Source organism: Ciconia boyciana, chromosome 6 (assembly GCF_034638445.1).
Source record: "Ciconia boyciana chromosome 6, ASM3463844v1, whole genome shotgun sequence".
Lineage (NCBI taxonomy): Eukaryota > Metazoa > Chordata > Aves > Ciconiiformes > Ciconiidae > Ciconia > Ciconia boyciana.
Window position 1 is genome coordinate 207,190 of NC_132939.1, and position 12,629 is coordinate 219,818.

Genomic DNA, 12,629 nt, shown 5'->3' on the forward strand with positions numbered 1-12,629 from the left:
GGCCCCGGGGGACGGGGTTCCCAGCAGCGCGGGCCTGGGGGGGCTCTGGGGGCTCTGCGGAGCAGGGAGGTGGCGGGGGGTAGGCGGGGAGGGCCGGGGGGGGCCCTGGGGCGGGCAGGGGCCGGGTTCCCCGCTCCTGGCGGTACACCACCAGCACCCCAACAGCCCGCCAGCGCTGGGAGCCTCTCTAGCGCCCTCTCGATGGTAAAGCCAGCCGCGGGAGGGGTTGGGACACGGCGCCTTTCTAGCCCCTCTTCTCAGTGGTCCGCCCGGCCACGCGGCGCCGGGGCCGCTCTGGCCCGCCGCTCTCGCTGGTTGGCGGAGGGGTGGGGTGGGGGAGAGGGGCGTGGTCAGCGGTGGGGGCGGGCGCGCGCTCATGAATATGCAGCGGCGGCGGCGGCGGCGGCGGCAGCGGGTGAGAGGGGGTCGCTCCGCTGGGCCGGGCCTACGGGGAGCCGGGATTCCCGGGCCCGTTGCGCCCGCCGGGGCCGAAGCCGCGGGACCCCGCGGCTTCGGCCCCGGCGGGCGCAACGGGCCCGGTACCTCCCCCTTTCCCCAAAATCGAGCGGGGGGCTCCGTTGCCACGGCGACGGGCCTAGGCCCGCTGGCTGCGGCCTATGCAGCTACTCGAGCGGGGGCTTCGTTGCCGGGGCAACGGGAATAGGCCCCGCCGGAGGAGGACTTGCCGGGGGGGGGGACACGACACACGGGCCGGGCCGGGCCGGTCCCTCATCCCGGGGCGGGGAGCGGGGCCTCGTCACCGTCCCGGGGCTGCCAAGGGGTTGGGAACGGGGCCCGATGGCTTCCAGATGTGGGCTGGGGCGGCCGTGACGGCGGTTCCCCCGTGGACGGGGGGGGTCGGGGGGGGGTGGACCCCGGCGGGGCAGGAGGGAGCGAGGCGGGGAGAGGAGGGGAGGGCAGGGCCGGGAGGAGGCACCGAGCGGGTTTTTCCTGTCCCCGCAGCCCCGGTGAGTCACGGGAGCGGCGGCAGCGTGAGACCCGTGGGGACGGCAGCCCACCCTCCCCGCCCGCCCGGCGCCCCCCACCCGTGTCCCCGACCCACCCCGGACATGAGGCTGCTGTGGGGACGGTGAGCGGGGCGTCCCACGGCCCCTTCGCCGGGCCGCGGAGGCTGGGGTGCGTGTGGGGGTGCTCCGGCCCCGGGGGGCGGGGGGGGGGGGCCGGCACCTTCGGGGCTGCTGGGGGCTGGCACGGCCTGCGGGACTTGGCGCGGGGCCGGGGCTTGGCACAGGCCGAGGAGGGCTGGCACGGCCTGCGGGCCTTGGCGAGGGGCTGGCACAGCGGAACTGGGGCTGGCGCGTGGGGGAGAGGGCTGATGTGGTCACCGGGGCAAACCGGGGTCCGGCCCGGGGTTTGGGAGGGGTTGGTGGGGGTGACGTGTGTGTGTTGGGGGGCTGGGCCGGGCTGACGCAGGGCCGGGACAGGTAAACGGGGAACCGCACAGTGTTTGGGGGGTTCGCGGCGTGCGGGAGCCGGTCCAGGTGACCGAGGACGGGGTACGCTACCGATGCGTACGAGGGGGCGCAGGCAGAGGGGGGTTTGACGCGGCGTTTGGGGTTACCGCGCCGTGCCTGGTTGGTGCGGGTGAGCCGGGGCCGGTGTACAAAGGGTGGTACCGGCGAAGAGGGGGTTGGCGGCGCGATAGCGGCTTGGCATGTTGTCCGGGTGCCGGCACAGGTGGACGCGAGGGTTTGGCGCAGGGCTGGGAGGTTGGTACCACGGCACAGCGTGGCTGGAGGGGGGGCGGCTGCCTGCCGCTGGGCCCACCGGCCTCAGGGCGCGGGCAAAGGGACGCTCCCCGGAACGCTTCTCCCTCCTTCCTCTTTCCCCAGGGGCTGACCCTGCACCGTGTCCACCGAGCTCCGGCCCCGGTTTCACCATGGCCTCCCAGCCGCAGCCCCTGCGCCCCGCCTTGCCCTGTGCCTCCGCCACAGGCGCCGGGGGGGCTGGGCTGGCGGCCGGCAGCCCCGAGAAAGGTCTGTCCCCGCGGGGGCGGGAGAAGTCGGGGTTGGGGGGTTTGCCGGTCTGGTCTGCGCGGGGAGAGCCCCCCTGGGATGCCAGGCTGGCGCCCGAGGGCTGTTCTCGGCCCGGTGCGCCCTGCTGGCCTTCCCCAGGGAGCCCGGCGGGGCTGCGGTGCTCCTCCAACGCGGTGTTTCTCCTCTCCTCGCTTCTCTCGCAGGCAACGCTCGCCCCAAGCCGCCCGTCCGGCCCAAACCCCGGGTGCTGCCCAAGCCGGCCGTGCCCGCCAAGCCCTCCCTGCCGCACCCGCCGCCGGGGCCGCGGCACCCTCGCCCGGAGCTGCCCTCTGCCGAGAAGATGAACCGCCTGGCAGGGCCCCAGCCCTACAGCGGGGGCAGCTCGGGCGGGCCCCTCAGGCGCCCCTCCTTCACCCTCAAGTCACCCGAGACCCCCAACGGGAAGGGGCTCCCGTCCCCTCCGGTCGCAGCCGCTGAGGACTCGGGTTCGGCCCCCGGCGAGGAGGTGCCCCCCGCCCCGCCGACCCCCCCTCGCAAAGGCCCGGCTCCCTTCAAGGTGACGCCGGTGCCGGTGGCGTCCAAACCGGAGCGATTTCCAGGCACCACCGTGGAGGAGATCCTGGCCAAAATGGACAGCCGGGAGGGCCCGGGGAGCCCGGACCGAGCCCGGCTCTCGCCTTTTTGCCCCGATCCCTCCTCTCGCTTCGGCTCCAAGACCTTCACCGCCTTCCGGAGACGCCCCAGCGGGGAGGCGGATGGAGCCCCCCCCGGCGAAGCCCGCCAGACACCCCAACCCACGGTGGGCGAGCTGGGGCCGGGGGATGACGGATGCCCGATTGCCGAGACGAGGTGAGGGGCCGGGGGCCGACCCCGGGGGGGTGAGAGGCCGCGGGGACGGGAGTAACGGAGCTGAGGTCTGGTCGCCGGCACGAGGCCGGTGTTCCTCCTCAGCAGGCAGTGCCTTGAGCAGCCTCCGTGGGAAGGCCGGGGCGGCCGCCGCAGCGCCAGGCGGTTTGTCCAGACCGCAGGAACGGGCTGTCCCGGTTGAGGAGCTGCCGCGCGCCCGCAGCCCCCGAGGGCTGGGAAGCGAGCCAGCTGGCCGGCCCGCTGCCCGGACAGGGGCCGCCCCGAGGCTGGGAATAGCGGGGAGGGGGTCTCTCCCCTGGGGAAATGCTCCCTTTTTCCCACCCTTGCTATTTTTTTTTTCCTGCCGGGCCGTGCCAAGGCGGAGGGAGCCGGCAGATCTGCGGGACTCCTGGCTGCAGGATGTCCTGGGTGAGAGCCAGCGCTTGGCCATGCTCCCGAAAGCCGGGCACCTCCGGGAGAGCGAGACGGGGGCTATTTTAAACCTGAGTGTGAGAAAGTCACTCTCCAGTGGGCTGAAAACGTTCCGGAAAGGGGATTGCGGCTGATTTGCCTCCCTCCCCTCTGCAGTCAAAACCTTGCTGATAGTTCAGTGCCGGTTTTGGGTACGGCTTGCAGCGATTGAAGGGTTCTTGCGGTTCGCCCGACCCCGTCCTCCTGCGGCCAGAGCGGGTGGTTTGGGGCCGGGAGGCGCCTCGGCGGGCGGTGGGAGAGGAGGGCAGAGGCGCACGGGAGGAACTTACCCTCCTTCCCCGATTCTCTCCGTCAGCGGCTCCCCCCCAGCCGGCCTGAGCTGTGCCGGGGAACCCCGCGGACGCCGGAGGCCGTCTTCCCCCCCTGACGTGAGTTCTCGCCTCGCCCTCCCGCGCCGCGGCGGCTCCGCTCCTGGGCTCTCTCCTTCGGGGCTCTCCTGTCTCCTCCGGGGCTCCCTCTCTGCGGGGTGCGTCTCTCTCCTTTCTCCTTGGGGTGCCGGGTGCCCCCCGCGCTGGGTGCCCGGGCGCGGGGCCAGGTCATTTTGGAGGGGGTGGCGTGTGCCAGCGCCGCTGCCGAGGCGTGGGCAGGGCGCAGCCGTGAGTCACCAGCCGGGGTTCGGTGACCCGGCAGGTATGCGGCAGGGCAGGCCCTTTCGGGCTCCCCGCCAACCCCCCTCTCTGCCCGTGCTCGGGGCAGTGGCCGGGACACCAGGCCACGGTGACACCGGGGGTGGCAGCCCAGGCAGCGGCACCGGGTCACCCCCGTGAGGGGCACTAACCCCGGCGGCGCTGGGCAGGGTGATGCTGGCGGGGGGGTGCCCAGCCCCGCGGCGGGGCGGGGGGTCCGGGCTGGGGGTGTTTTTACTTCCTCCTGCTTCAGTTCTTCCTCTCCATCTGTCTCCGCGCTGCTGGAGGGTGGGCGCTCGAGGGGGGCGGCGGGGGGCTCGGGGCAGGGAGCGGGGCCAGGGGCCACTGGGAGCCGCCCGGGCTGAGTCACGCAGGAAGCAGCCTGGGGCTGGCAGGAAGCACGGGCACCGCCTGCCTCGGGTTCGGGGAGGGGACCCTCGCCGGAGATCCAGGCTGGGAGAGGGGGGCTGTGATCTGGGGGCGGGTGACGCCTGGGAGGTTCCTCTCGAGTGACGTGACATCCCCCCGGCTCTTTCCACAGCCCTCCTCTCTCCAGCCGGGCGCCCTCGGACCCCCTGGCTCCCCAAGGCCCCCCGCCTGCCCGGCCCCGGCCCCGGGAGCTCCTTTCCAGCCCGCCGAGCCCTCCGCCTCGGCCCCCGGCTCTCCTGATGCCCCCCCAGAGCTCCCGGCCCCCGGCTCCCCCACACTGGCCCCCGGCTCCCCCGAATCCCCCGCTCGGCCTCCAGCCGAGGTCTCGGCCGCCTCCATCCAGGCCCCGGGTGCTCCCTCCTCCGCAGCCGAACGCCGGCTCGGCGTCTCCCGCTCCCCCGGCTCCCCCCACACTCCCGGGGAGGGATCCCCCGATACTGCCAGCCCCCGGCACTCCCGAACTGCCCCTCAGAGTCACCTGCCCCCCCGGCTCTCCCGAGGCCGCCGCTGAGTACCTGGGCCCCCCGGCCCACCCCTGAGCCCCCTGCTAAGGCCTCTCGTCCCCCAGGCTCCCCGGAGGGACCAGATGACTCCCCGGTGTCCCCACAGTCCCCCGAGGGTCCTGACTTCAGCCCCCCTCCCCCTTCCAGGGACTCGGGGCTCCGGCGCTCTTCAGAGGGGGTGTTGCAGCCCCCGACGGCGGGGCAGGGCATGGGGGAGTTGGGGGGCTCGCTGAGCGCCCTGCCCTGTCCCGGGGACCCGCTGTCGGAGCTGTCCCTGGGCAGCGAGTCTGGCTGGAGCCTCTCCCAGTCCTTCGAGTGGACGTTCCCCTCGCGGGGGGCACGGCGGCTCGCGTCCCCCCCCCGGTCCCCCATCCAGGAGACGGCCGACTCGGGGCTGTCCGAAGAGGGCGAGTCGGATGGGGAGGATCCGGCCCCCTGCCCCCCGTGCTCCCGGGGGGACGGCGGATCCGAAGGGCCTGGCCCCGCGGTGGCCAGCAGCCGGGGAGCGGAGGAGGCTCCCTGTCCGGGGGGTCCGGTGGCCCAGCGAGAGGCCGAGGGCTCGGCGGCGGAGGAGGAGGAGGAGGAGGAAGGGGAGGCAGAGCGGGATGCCACCGTGCCCCGCTCCCCTCTCTGCGTGACGGAGCCTGGCCGGGACCTGGCTGAGCCCGAGCCCCCCACCCAGCTCAACCTCCTCATCGAGGCTGCCCCGCCGGCCCTGGCCCCGCCGGCTCCGGCCACCGCGGCCGACTCGGCCTGGGCGCCGGCGGGCGACCGCCCCGTGAGCCTGCAGGGCCCCGGCGGGCCGGGCCAGGCCGAAGGATCCTCGCGGGGTCCCGGTCCCCACGCCGACCCGGGCTGGCTGACGGAGCTGCTGGCGTCGCCCGGGGCCCACGCCGCGGGGCGCGGCTCTCTGGACGCGGAGGGGCCGGAGGTAAGGGGGCGCAGGGAGCCGGCGGCTCCGCGGCGGCGAGGGTTAGCGCCAGGCCACGGCGTTGGTGTGGTGCTGGGCTCCTGTCCGGCAGGGCCGGGCCTCGCCGGGCGCACGTAGGGCGCTGGGACGGGTTGGCTGGAGGCTGAGCGGGAGCGTGCCGTGCCGGCAGGGAGAGCCGGGCTGCGGCCGCGGGGCCTGCTGGGGAGCCGTGGCTGGCGAGTTGGGGACCGCGGCCATCCTCCGGCGGCTGCTGGCCGACCTGGAGCTGCGGGACGAGCTGGGGAGGGCTCGGCAGGCGCTGGGCTGGGGAGGGCCCGGGGCGGGCGCGGTGGCTGTGGGTTCCCCCGGGCAGCCGGCAGCTCCCGGCCCAGAACAGGGGGCCCTGCGGGTGGGGGGGCAGGCGGCAGGATCTGCCCCCCCCCCCCCCCTCCCCCGGGAAGGGCACCCTGCCTGTGCGGTGTCCCCCAGGCACCCGAGGGTATTTCCCCCCCCGCTTTTCCTCTCCAACTCTCCTCTCTGCTGCGTGAGCCCTGTAACCCCCTCTCCCCCTTCTCCCCCTCTGCCCGCAGGACCTGCTCGGCTGGTCGCGGAAGGACCTGTGCAGTGAATTCGGCATTGGCAGACCTCCCCAGGCCGGCACCTTCGACTGGACCCGTGAGGCTGTGCCCAGGGAGAGAGACTGGCCCGGTGAGACAGAGCGGGACCAGGAATTCGGGACACAATCGAGCTGGGACAGCACCCGCAGCATCAGGGATGGGGACCGGCAGGATGGGCCCTTCGGCACTGCCACAAAGGACTGGGGCAGCGAGTACAAAGGGATGGAGCTGGGGGAAACGCGACTGGGCTGCAGCGACTGGTCCAAATCCCATGGCGTGGGGGAAAGCTGCCTGCAGGATCGAGACTTCGGTGCCGGCAAACCCAAGTGGGGCACAGGCTATGGCTTGGACAGCGTGGGCAGCCAGGAGGAGATCGGCTCCGGGAAGGCTGACTGGAGCAGCAGCTACGGCGTGGGATGCGGCCAGCAGCAGGACGAGGAGCCGAGCTCCAGGCAGCCCAGCTGGGCTAGCAGATACGGCTCCGGGGACCCAGAGAGCCAGGACGGGGAGACCACACCTGTGTGGGCCGGTGAATACGGCACCAGTGATGCGGAGATGAAGGACAGGGAGCTCACCCCAGAGTGGGCCAGTAAATACAGCAGCAGGGGTGCTGAGACCAAGGACAAGGATTTTACGCTGGGCTGGGCCGGCAGATCCAGCACTGGGGACACTGGGACCCCCGACAAGGAGTTCAGCCGGCCAGCCTGGGACAGCAACTACAGCACCAGGGACATGGAGAGCCAGGACCGGGAGTTCAGCCCCAGCAGACCGGCTTGGACTGGTGAGTACAGCGCCCGAGACATGGAGAGCCAGGACCGGGAGTTCAGCCCCAGCAGACCGGCCTGGGAGAGCGAGTACCGCAGCGGGGACATGGAGAGCCAGGACCAGGAGTTCAGCCCCAGCAGACCGGCCTGGGAGAGTGAGTACCGCAGCGGAGACATGGAGAGCCAGGACCGGGAGTTCAGCCCCAGCAGACCGGCCGAAGCCAGCGAGTACCGCAGCGGGGACGTGGAGAGCCAGGACCGGGAGTTCAGCCCCAGCAGACCGGCCTGGGAGGGCGAGTACCGCAGCGGGGACATGGAGAGCCAGGACCGGGAGTTCAGCCCCAGCAGACCGGCCGAAGCCAGCGAGTACAGCAGCAGGGACGTGGAGACCCGGGACGAGGAGTTCAGCCCCAGCAGACCAGCCTGGGCCGGTGAGTACAGCAGCAGAGAGATGGAGACCCAGGACAGCGGGTTCAAGCCCAGCAGACCAGCCTGGGATGACAAATACGGCACCAGGGATGTGGGGACCCAGGACAGGGAGCTCAGCCCCAGCAGACCAACCTGGGCCAGCGAGTACAGCTCTGCGAACACCGAAAAGGACGAAAGAGAGTTTAGTCCTGGCCGGCTGAGCTGGGCTGGGGAGCGCAGCATTGGCCAAACCGAGCTGGCCGATGCTTTTGGGGTCAGGAAAGACGACTTGCCTGGCTCCTGTGCCCCCGATCCCCCGGCGCAGGAGCCCGGCTGGGGCAGCAGCGACCGGCAGGAGTGCGGTACCACTGACAGCAGGGACTGGGCTGAAGAGCTTGGAGGAGCCGAGCGCCACAACCAATTTGGCATCATCGGGACGGAGCGGGCGCCGGATCCCTCCGGCGCCGGAGCATCATCAGATGGCTCCATGTCCTGGGCTGGTGGAATGAGGCCCGGCGGCCTGCAGGAGCCCCTGGGAGACTGGCACAGGGATCTCTCCTTCGGCGGCTCGCGTGCCACCAGCTGCGTGGGCCCTGGTGATGCCGGCGGGGTTGGACTGGGCCAGACGGCCTGGGATCAGGGCCTGCCTGCCCCGGGCAGCTCTGCCCAGCCCCGGGAAGCTGGGGTGGAAGAGCCAGGCTGGAGCCAGGACCTCGACGCAGGCGGCTGGAGCGTGGAGCTGTGTGACGCCGAGGCCAAGCGCCGGGAGTGGGCTAGCGCGTTCGGCGCCCGCTGTGCGGCCCGGAGCCGGGACTTTGGTGCCAGGGAGCTGAGCCCGGGAGATGACGCCGGCTCGGCGGATGGGTAAGGAGGGTGCTGGCGGTGGCAGCGTGGCCACGGGGAGGCATCTGTCCCCCTCGGGTGCCCGCGCCGTCCTGCGGCAGGGATTTCCGAAGCCGTGGGCCTCGTGCTGGCGTCCTACCGTGCCTCACTCGTAGCTGGGGGACCTGCTGCCTCTGGCCCTGGGCTGCTGGAGCTCCTCTTCCCCAGCCTCTGCGTTTCCCCGTGTAGCCTCCGGCCCCGCAACTGGAGCAGGAACTTTTCGAGGGACTGGGTTTCAACTTGTCCCAGCAGGATCTGCCATCTTGAGCTGATCCAGGAGGGGATGATGCCTTTGGGGCTTCTTGTGCCGGTCTCCCTCTGACGTGGGGAGCTGTGTGCCAAGTTTGGGGGGTGCTGGTGTTCCCTCAGCCCCCTGAAAGAGTGGCAGAATTAGCCCCGTGCCCTTACTGCTTTGCCAGGATGTGGGAACCCTGATTTCAGCCAACTTACGGAGCTGGGGATTCCCAAAATGATAAATTCCCTCAAGCTGCCTGAAAACAAGGATCCCAGGAGGAGGGAAGCGAAAGCCCCGTGGGCCTCGGGAAGGCCCCAGCCTGGTCGGCTCGTGTGGGGCAGCGGGGAGCCCTCACCCCCTGCCCCGGGAGCTGCGCGGTTTCCTGCTGCCAGCGCCTTCCCGCACCGCGGGTGGCCCCGATCCTCCTCCTCCTCCTGCCCCTTGGGGTCCCTTGGTCACCTGGTGTCCCCCTGGCCACCTCCTGGGGGCTGGTGACCCTACTGGGGGGTCTGACCCCTTTCTCTGCCCCAAGGGGGAGAGTTGGCCTCAGGCCCCTATGAGTCTGGCAGCCTCCTTGTCCTCTCCAGACCCCAAGTTCTGCCCCAGCCTTTGGGAAGGGGCTTTGGGGAAACTTCCCAGAGGTGCCACCCCCTTGGTGTGACATCCTGGGAGAGAGGGCAGAGTCCTGGACACCTGGCTCCTGTCCTGACTTCACGGGAGCAGCGTTTGGCCCTCCCCGTGCCTCAGTTTCCCCTGGAGGCTGACGGAGGCGAGGTTCGGGGCAGGGGAAGGGCTTGCGTTAGCTGGAGCTGGAGGAACTCTGGGGTCTCTCCCGTCTTGTCTCCCCGAGCAGAAGCATCCATGTCTCGGACCCCAGCCCGCCGATGGGCGATGCTCCGGCTGACCCCCCAGCTGCGGAGTCCCCCCGGAGCGAGCCGCCCAGCCCCACCGAGGAGGAGGGGGACCTCCCCAAGCCGGCCGCTGCCCCGCGGAGCCCCAGGGCCTCCCCTCTGCTGCCGGAGGCTGCCGGCGGGACGCTGCCAGACTCGGAGAACGAAGAAGCCCCCTTGGACCACCCGGATGGGAAGAGACCACCAAGCTGGGAGGAGGAGCGGCTCCTCCCGGGCGCCCCTCAGCCCGAGGGACCCGCGGACCACGGCGGGCAGGAATTCACCTTCCTGGAGGTAAGTGGGGAGGGGGCAGCTTCCAGCCCCCCCCTCGTACGGCCCTGGGGGTGCCCGGCCGTCAGAGACGCTTGTCTGGGGGCCCTGTTCCTGTCCCCCTCGGTATGGGGGCTTTAGCTCGGGGCCCGAGCCTCCCCCGAGGGGCAGGCTGTGGATTCAGGGCCCCCCTGTGCTGCTGGGGGGGGTCCGTGGGCACGCTGGGTGGGTGGAGTGGGGGTCCTGGGGCTCCCCGGTGCTGGGCACTGAGCTGTCCCCGTGGCTCTGCAGGACACGGAGGTCCTGGACAGCAGCGTGTACCGCAGCAAGGCCAACCTGGGCCGCAAGCGCAGGCACCGGGCGCCGGCCCTCCGCCCCGGGGCCGCCTCGGAAGGGGACAGCTGGATCTTCCGGGACTCCACAGGTGAGAGCCCGTGGGTCGGTGGCAACAGGAGAGGGACCGCGGGGCCGCGTGTCCTCAGCAGAGGTGTCTCACGGTGACGCTGTCCCCCGTGTCCCACCCGCAGAGCCCCGTCCAGCCCGCCCAGCAGCGTCCTCCGACGAGGAGGCAGCGGAAGAACCCAAGAGCCGGCGGGTGCGAGCGTCCCCGTCGAGCAAGGGGGTCAAGGTGCCGCTCTTTCCCGGCCTCAACACGTCTGCCCTCAAGGTGGGGCCCGCCGGGACCCCGAGCGAGTGGGGTGACGGCTCCCGGCCAGGTGGAAGGGAGGGGAAACTGAGGCAGGTTGGGACTGGGGTTGGCCAAAGGCAGGCGGGGCGGGGCGGGATGGGGAGGAGGCGGTGGGAGGATTTGGGAGGGGGCAGAGCAGCGTGTGCCAGCCCGACTTCACTCCTCTGCGCCCAGGCCAAGCTGAGGGGCCGAAACCGCTCGGCCGAGGAGGGGGCGCCGCCGGGGGACAGCAAGGCGACCCCCGCCAAGGACCCCCACGTGCAGCGCTCCAAGTCCTGCAAGATCCCCAGCTTGAGTGGGAAGCCCCTGGCGCTGCCCCCCAAGCCCGAGAAGTCCTCAGGGTGAGTGCTGGGGCGCGGGGCCCTGGCGGCAGTCCCGGCCGTGCCGCGGCCGGGCGTGGGGAGCGACGGGGGTGGGTAGGGGGGCTTGGGGGGCGTGCGTGCGGCTTTGGGGATGGATGAGCCGGGCGCTCGGGATGCGGGGAGGATGCTGAAGGGTGGGGAGGTGCGGGGGGGGGCTGTTACCCAGTTCGGTGCCCCATCGAGGGCTTGAAGCAGTACTGAGCGTGGGTTTTTCCAGAGGCACGAGGATTTTGGGGGTGCTTTAGAGGGGTAAAGGGATATCGAGGGGTGCTGGGGCTCTCCGGGCCGGCACCTCTGGCGTTCGCAGGCAGCAGGAGCCTGGGCCCGGCCCTTGCCCGGCTGGAGCTGGGTGCGGGGGGAGCTTTGCTGGGCCCCGCTTTCCCAGGGCCCGTTGCCTGCAGAGCTGGGCTGCTCCACCCTAAACAGCGCTGGGGACGCAGCCCTCGCAGCCCCGGCCGCTGCGGCCGCTCCCTGCCCGCCCGAATGCCCCGGCAGCAGGGACCGGCCGGGGCCCCCTCGCCGATCTGTCCCCAGGGCTCGGTCTGGGTCCCGGGGCCGTTTCGGGGGCCCGTGCCCACGCGGTGCCGTCACCTCCCAGGTCTGACGCCTCCCCCCCGCACTGGCTGCAAGCGCTGAAGCTGAAAAAGAAGAAACCGTGAGCGGGTGAGTGGGGGAGCCGGGGGGACGCTGGGGACCCCCGGGGCAGGGCGCAGCCGGGGCCTCCCCCCCGCCACGTTCCCCGTGCCGGGGCTGTCTGTGGGTGCCGGGGGCTGGAGCGGGAGGTGCAGGCGGGGGTGGCCGTGGCAGAGGCCGGGGTGGCCCAGGCGGGAGCGTGTCCCCACGTCCCTGCGCTCTGTGCTGCCAGGAGCGGCGGCACCCCCCTGCCTGGCCCGGCCGAGGGACCCCCCGGGGCTGGGTCACCCCCCGGGCTGGGGCTCCCTGCGGGGTCCTCACCCCCTCTCCCCGCTGCGTCTCTTCCAGGCTCGCTCTCCTGCCAGCGCGTCCCCGGAGGCTGATGGCCGCTGTCCCCAGGATCAGGCCTGTCCCCTCCCCGTGGCGGGACACACACCCACCCCCACACACACATCTATGCACTTTGTACGACGCTCGCAGGGTCCCTGTCCCCCTCCCCGACCCTTCCTGCCCCTCCTCGGCCCGCGGGCCTCCCCGGCGCTCCCCTTCCCCTCGGTCCCCGTGTCCCCGGGGCTGGGGGTGAGCAGCGAGCCCCCTCCCTTCCCCTCGCCCCTGCTCTCCTATCGCCCTCCAGACAAAGAGCAACAGGTCAGGATTTTGGTGCCGCTCGGACAGGACAATAAAACTTCGTCGGTTGGTTCGGGGGGGCCCTGGCTCTTCTCTCAGCCCCCCGGCCCCCCGCGCGTCCCCGGGACGGGGCCGGTGGCCGTGGGGCAGCGGGGGACGCTGGCGCGGGGACTGCCGGCAGGAGGAGCTCTCTGCCCGCCGCTCTCCGCCCGCAGCTGCGGCACGGGGCACCCGTGGGTGCTGCCGGGCGGGGGGGGGGCGCGGCAGGAACCCCCCCCCACGGGTGCACCCCGACACCCCGCGGGTGCCTGCACGGGGGCAGCGTGCGCGGCGATTGCAGACCCCCCTGCGCGGGCCCACGCGGGCGTCCACCCCCCCCCCCCCGTGATGCGCCCACGCTCGTCCCCGCGGCGCCGTGCCCCGCACGTCCCCGCGCCCCCCCTCGGCCCC

At 72.5% G+C, this 12,629-nt stretch overlaps 1 protein-coding gene across 1 annotated transcript; it reads left to right on the forward strand.

Moving 5' to 3' along the window:
• Positions 1 to 1,055: 1,055 nt before the first annotated feature.
• On the forward strand, positions 1,056 to 12,254 carry TNKS1BP1 (tankyrase 1 binding protein 1). Its single transcript, XM_072863860.1, is given in 15 exon segments — positions 1,056 to 1,073; positions 1,075 to 1,090; positions 1,854 to 1,997; positions 2,201 to 2,846; positions 3,631 to 3,703; positions 4,503 to 4,834; positions 4,836 to 4,916; positions 4,918 to 5,824; positions 6,394 to 8,456; positions 9,563 to 9,893; positions 10,161 to 10,293; positions 10,397 to 10,536; positions 10,732 to 10,898; positions 11,518 to 11,582; positions 11,901 to 12,254. Coding segments are annotated over 14 exon segments (5,097 nt in total). The 5' UTR covers positions 1,056 to 1,070; the 3' UTR covers positions 11,579 to 11,582; positions 11,901 to 12,254.
• Positions 12,255 to 12,629: the final 375 nt, after the last annotated feature.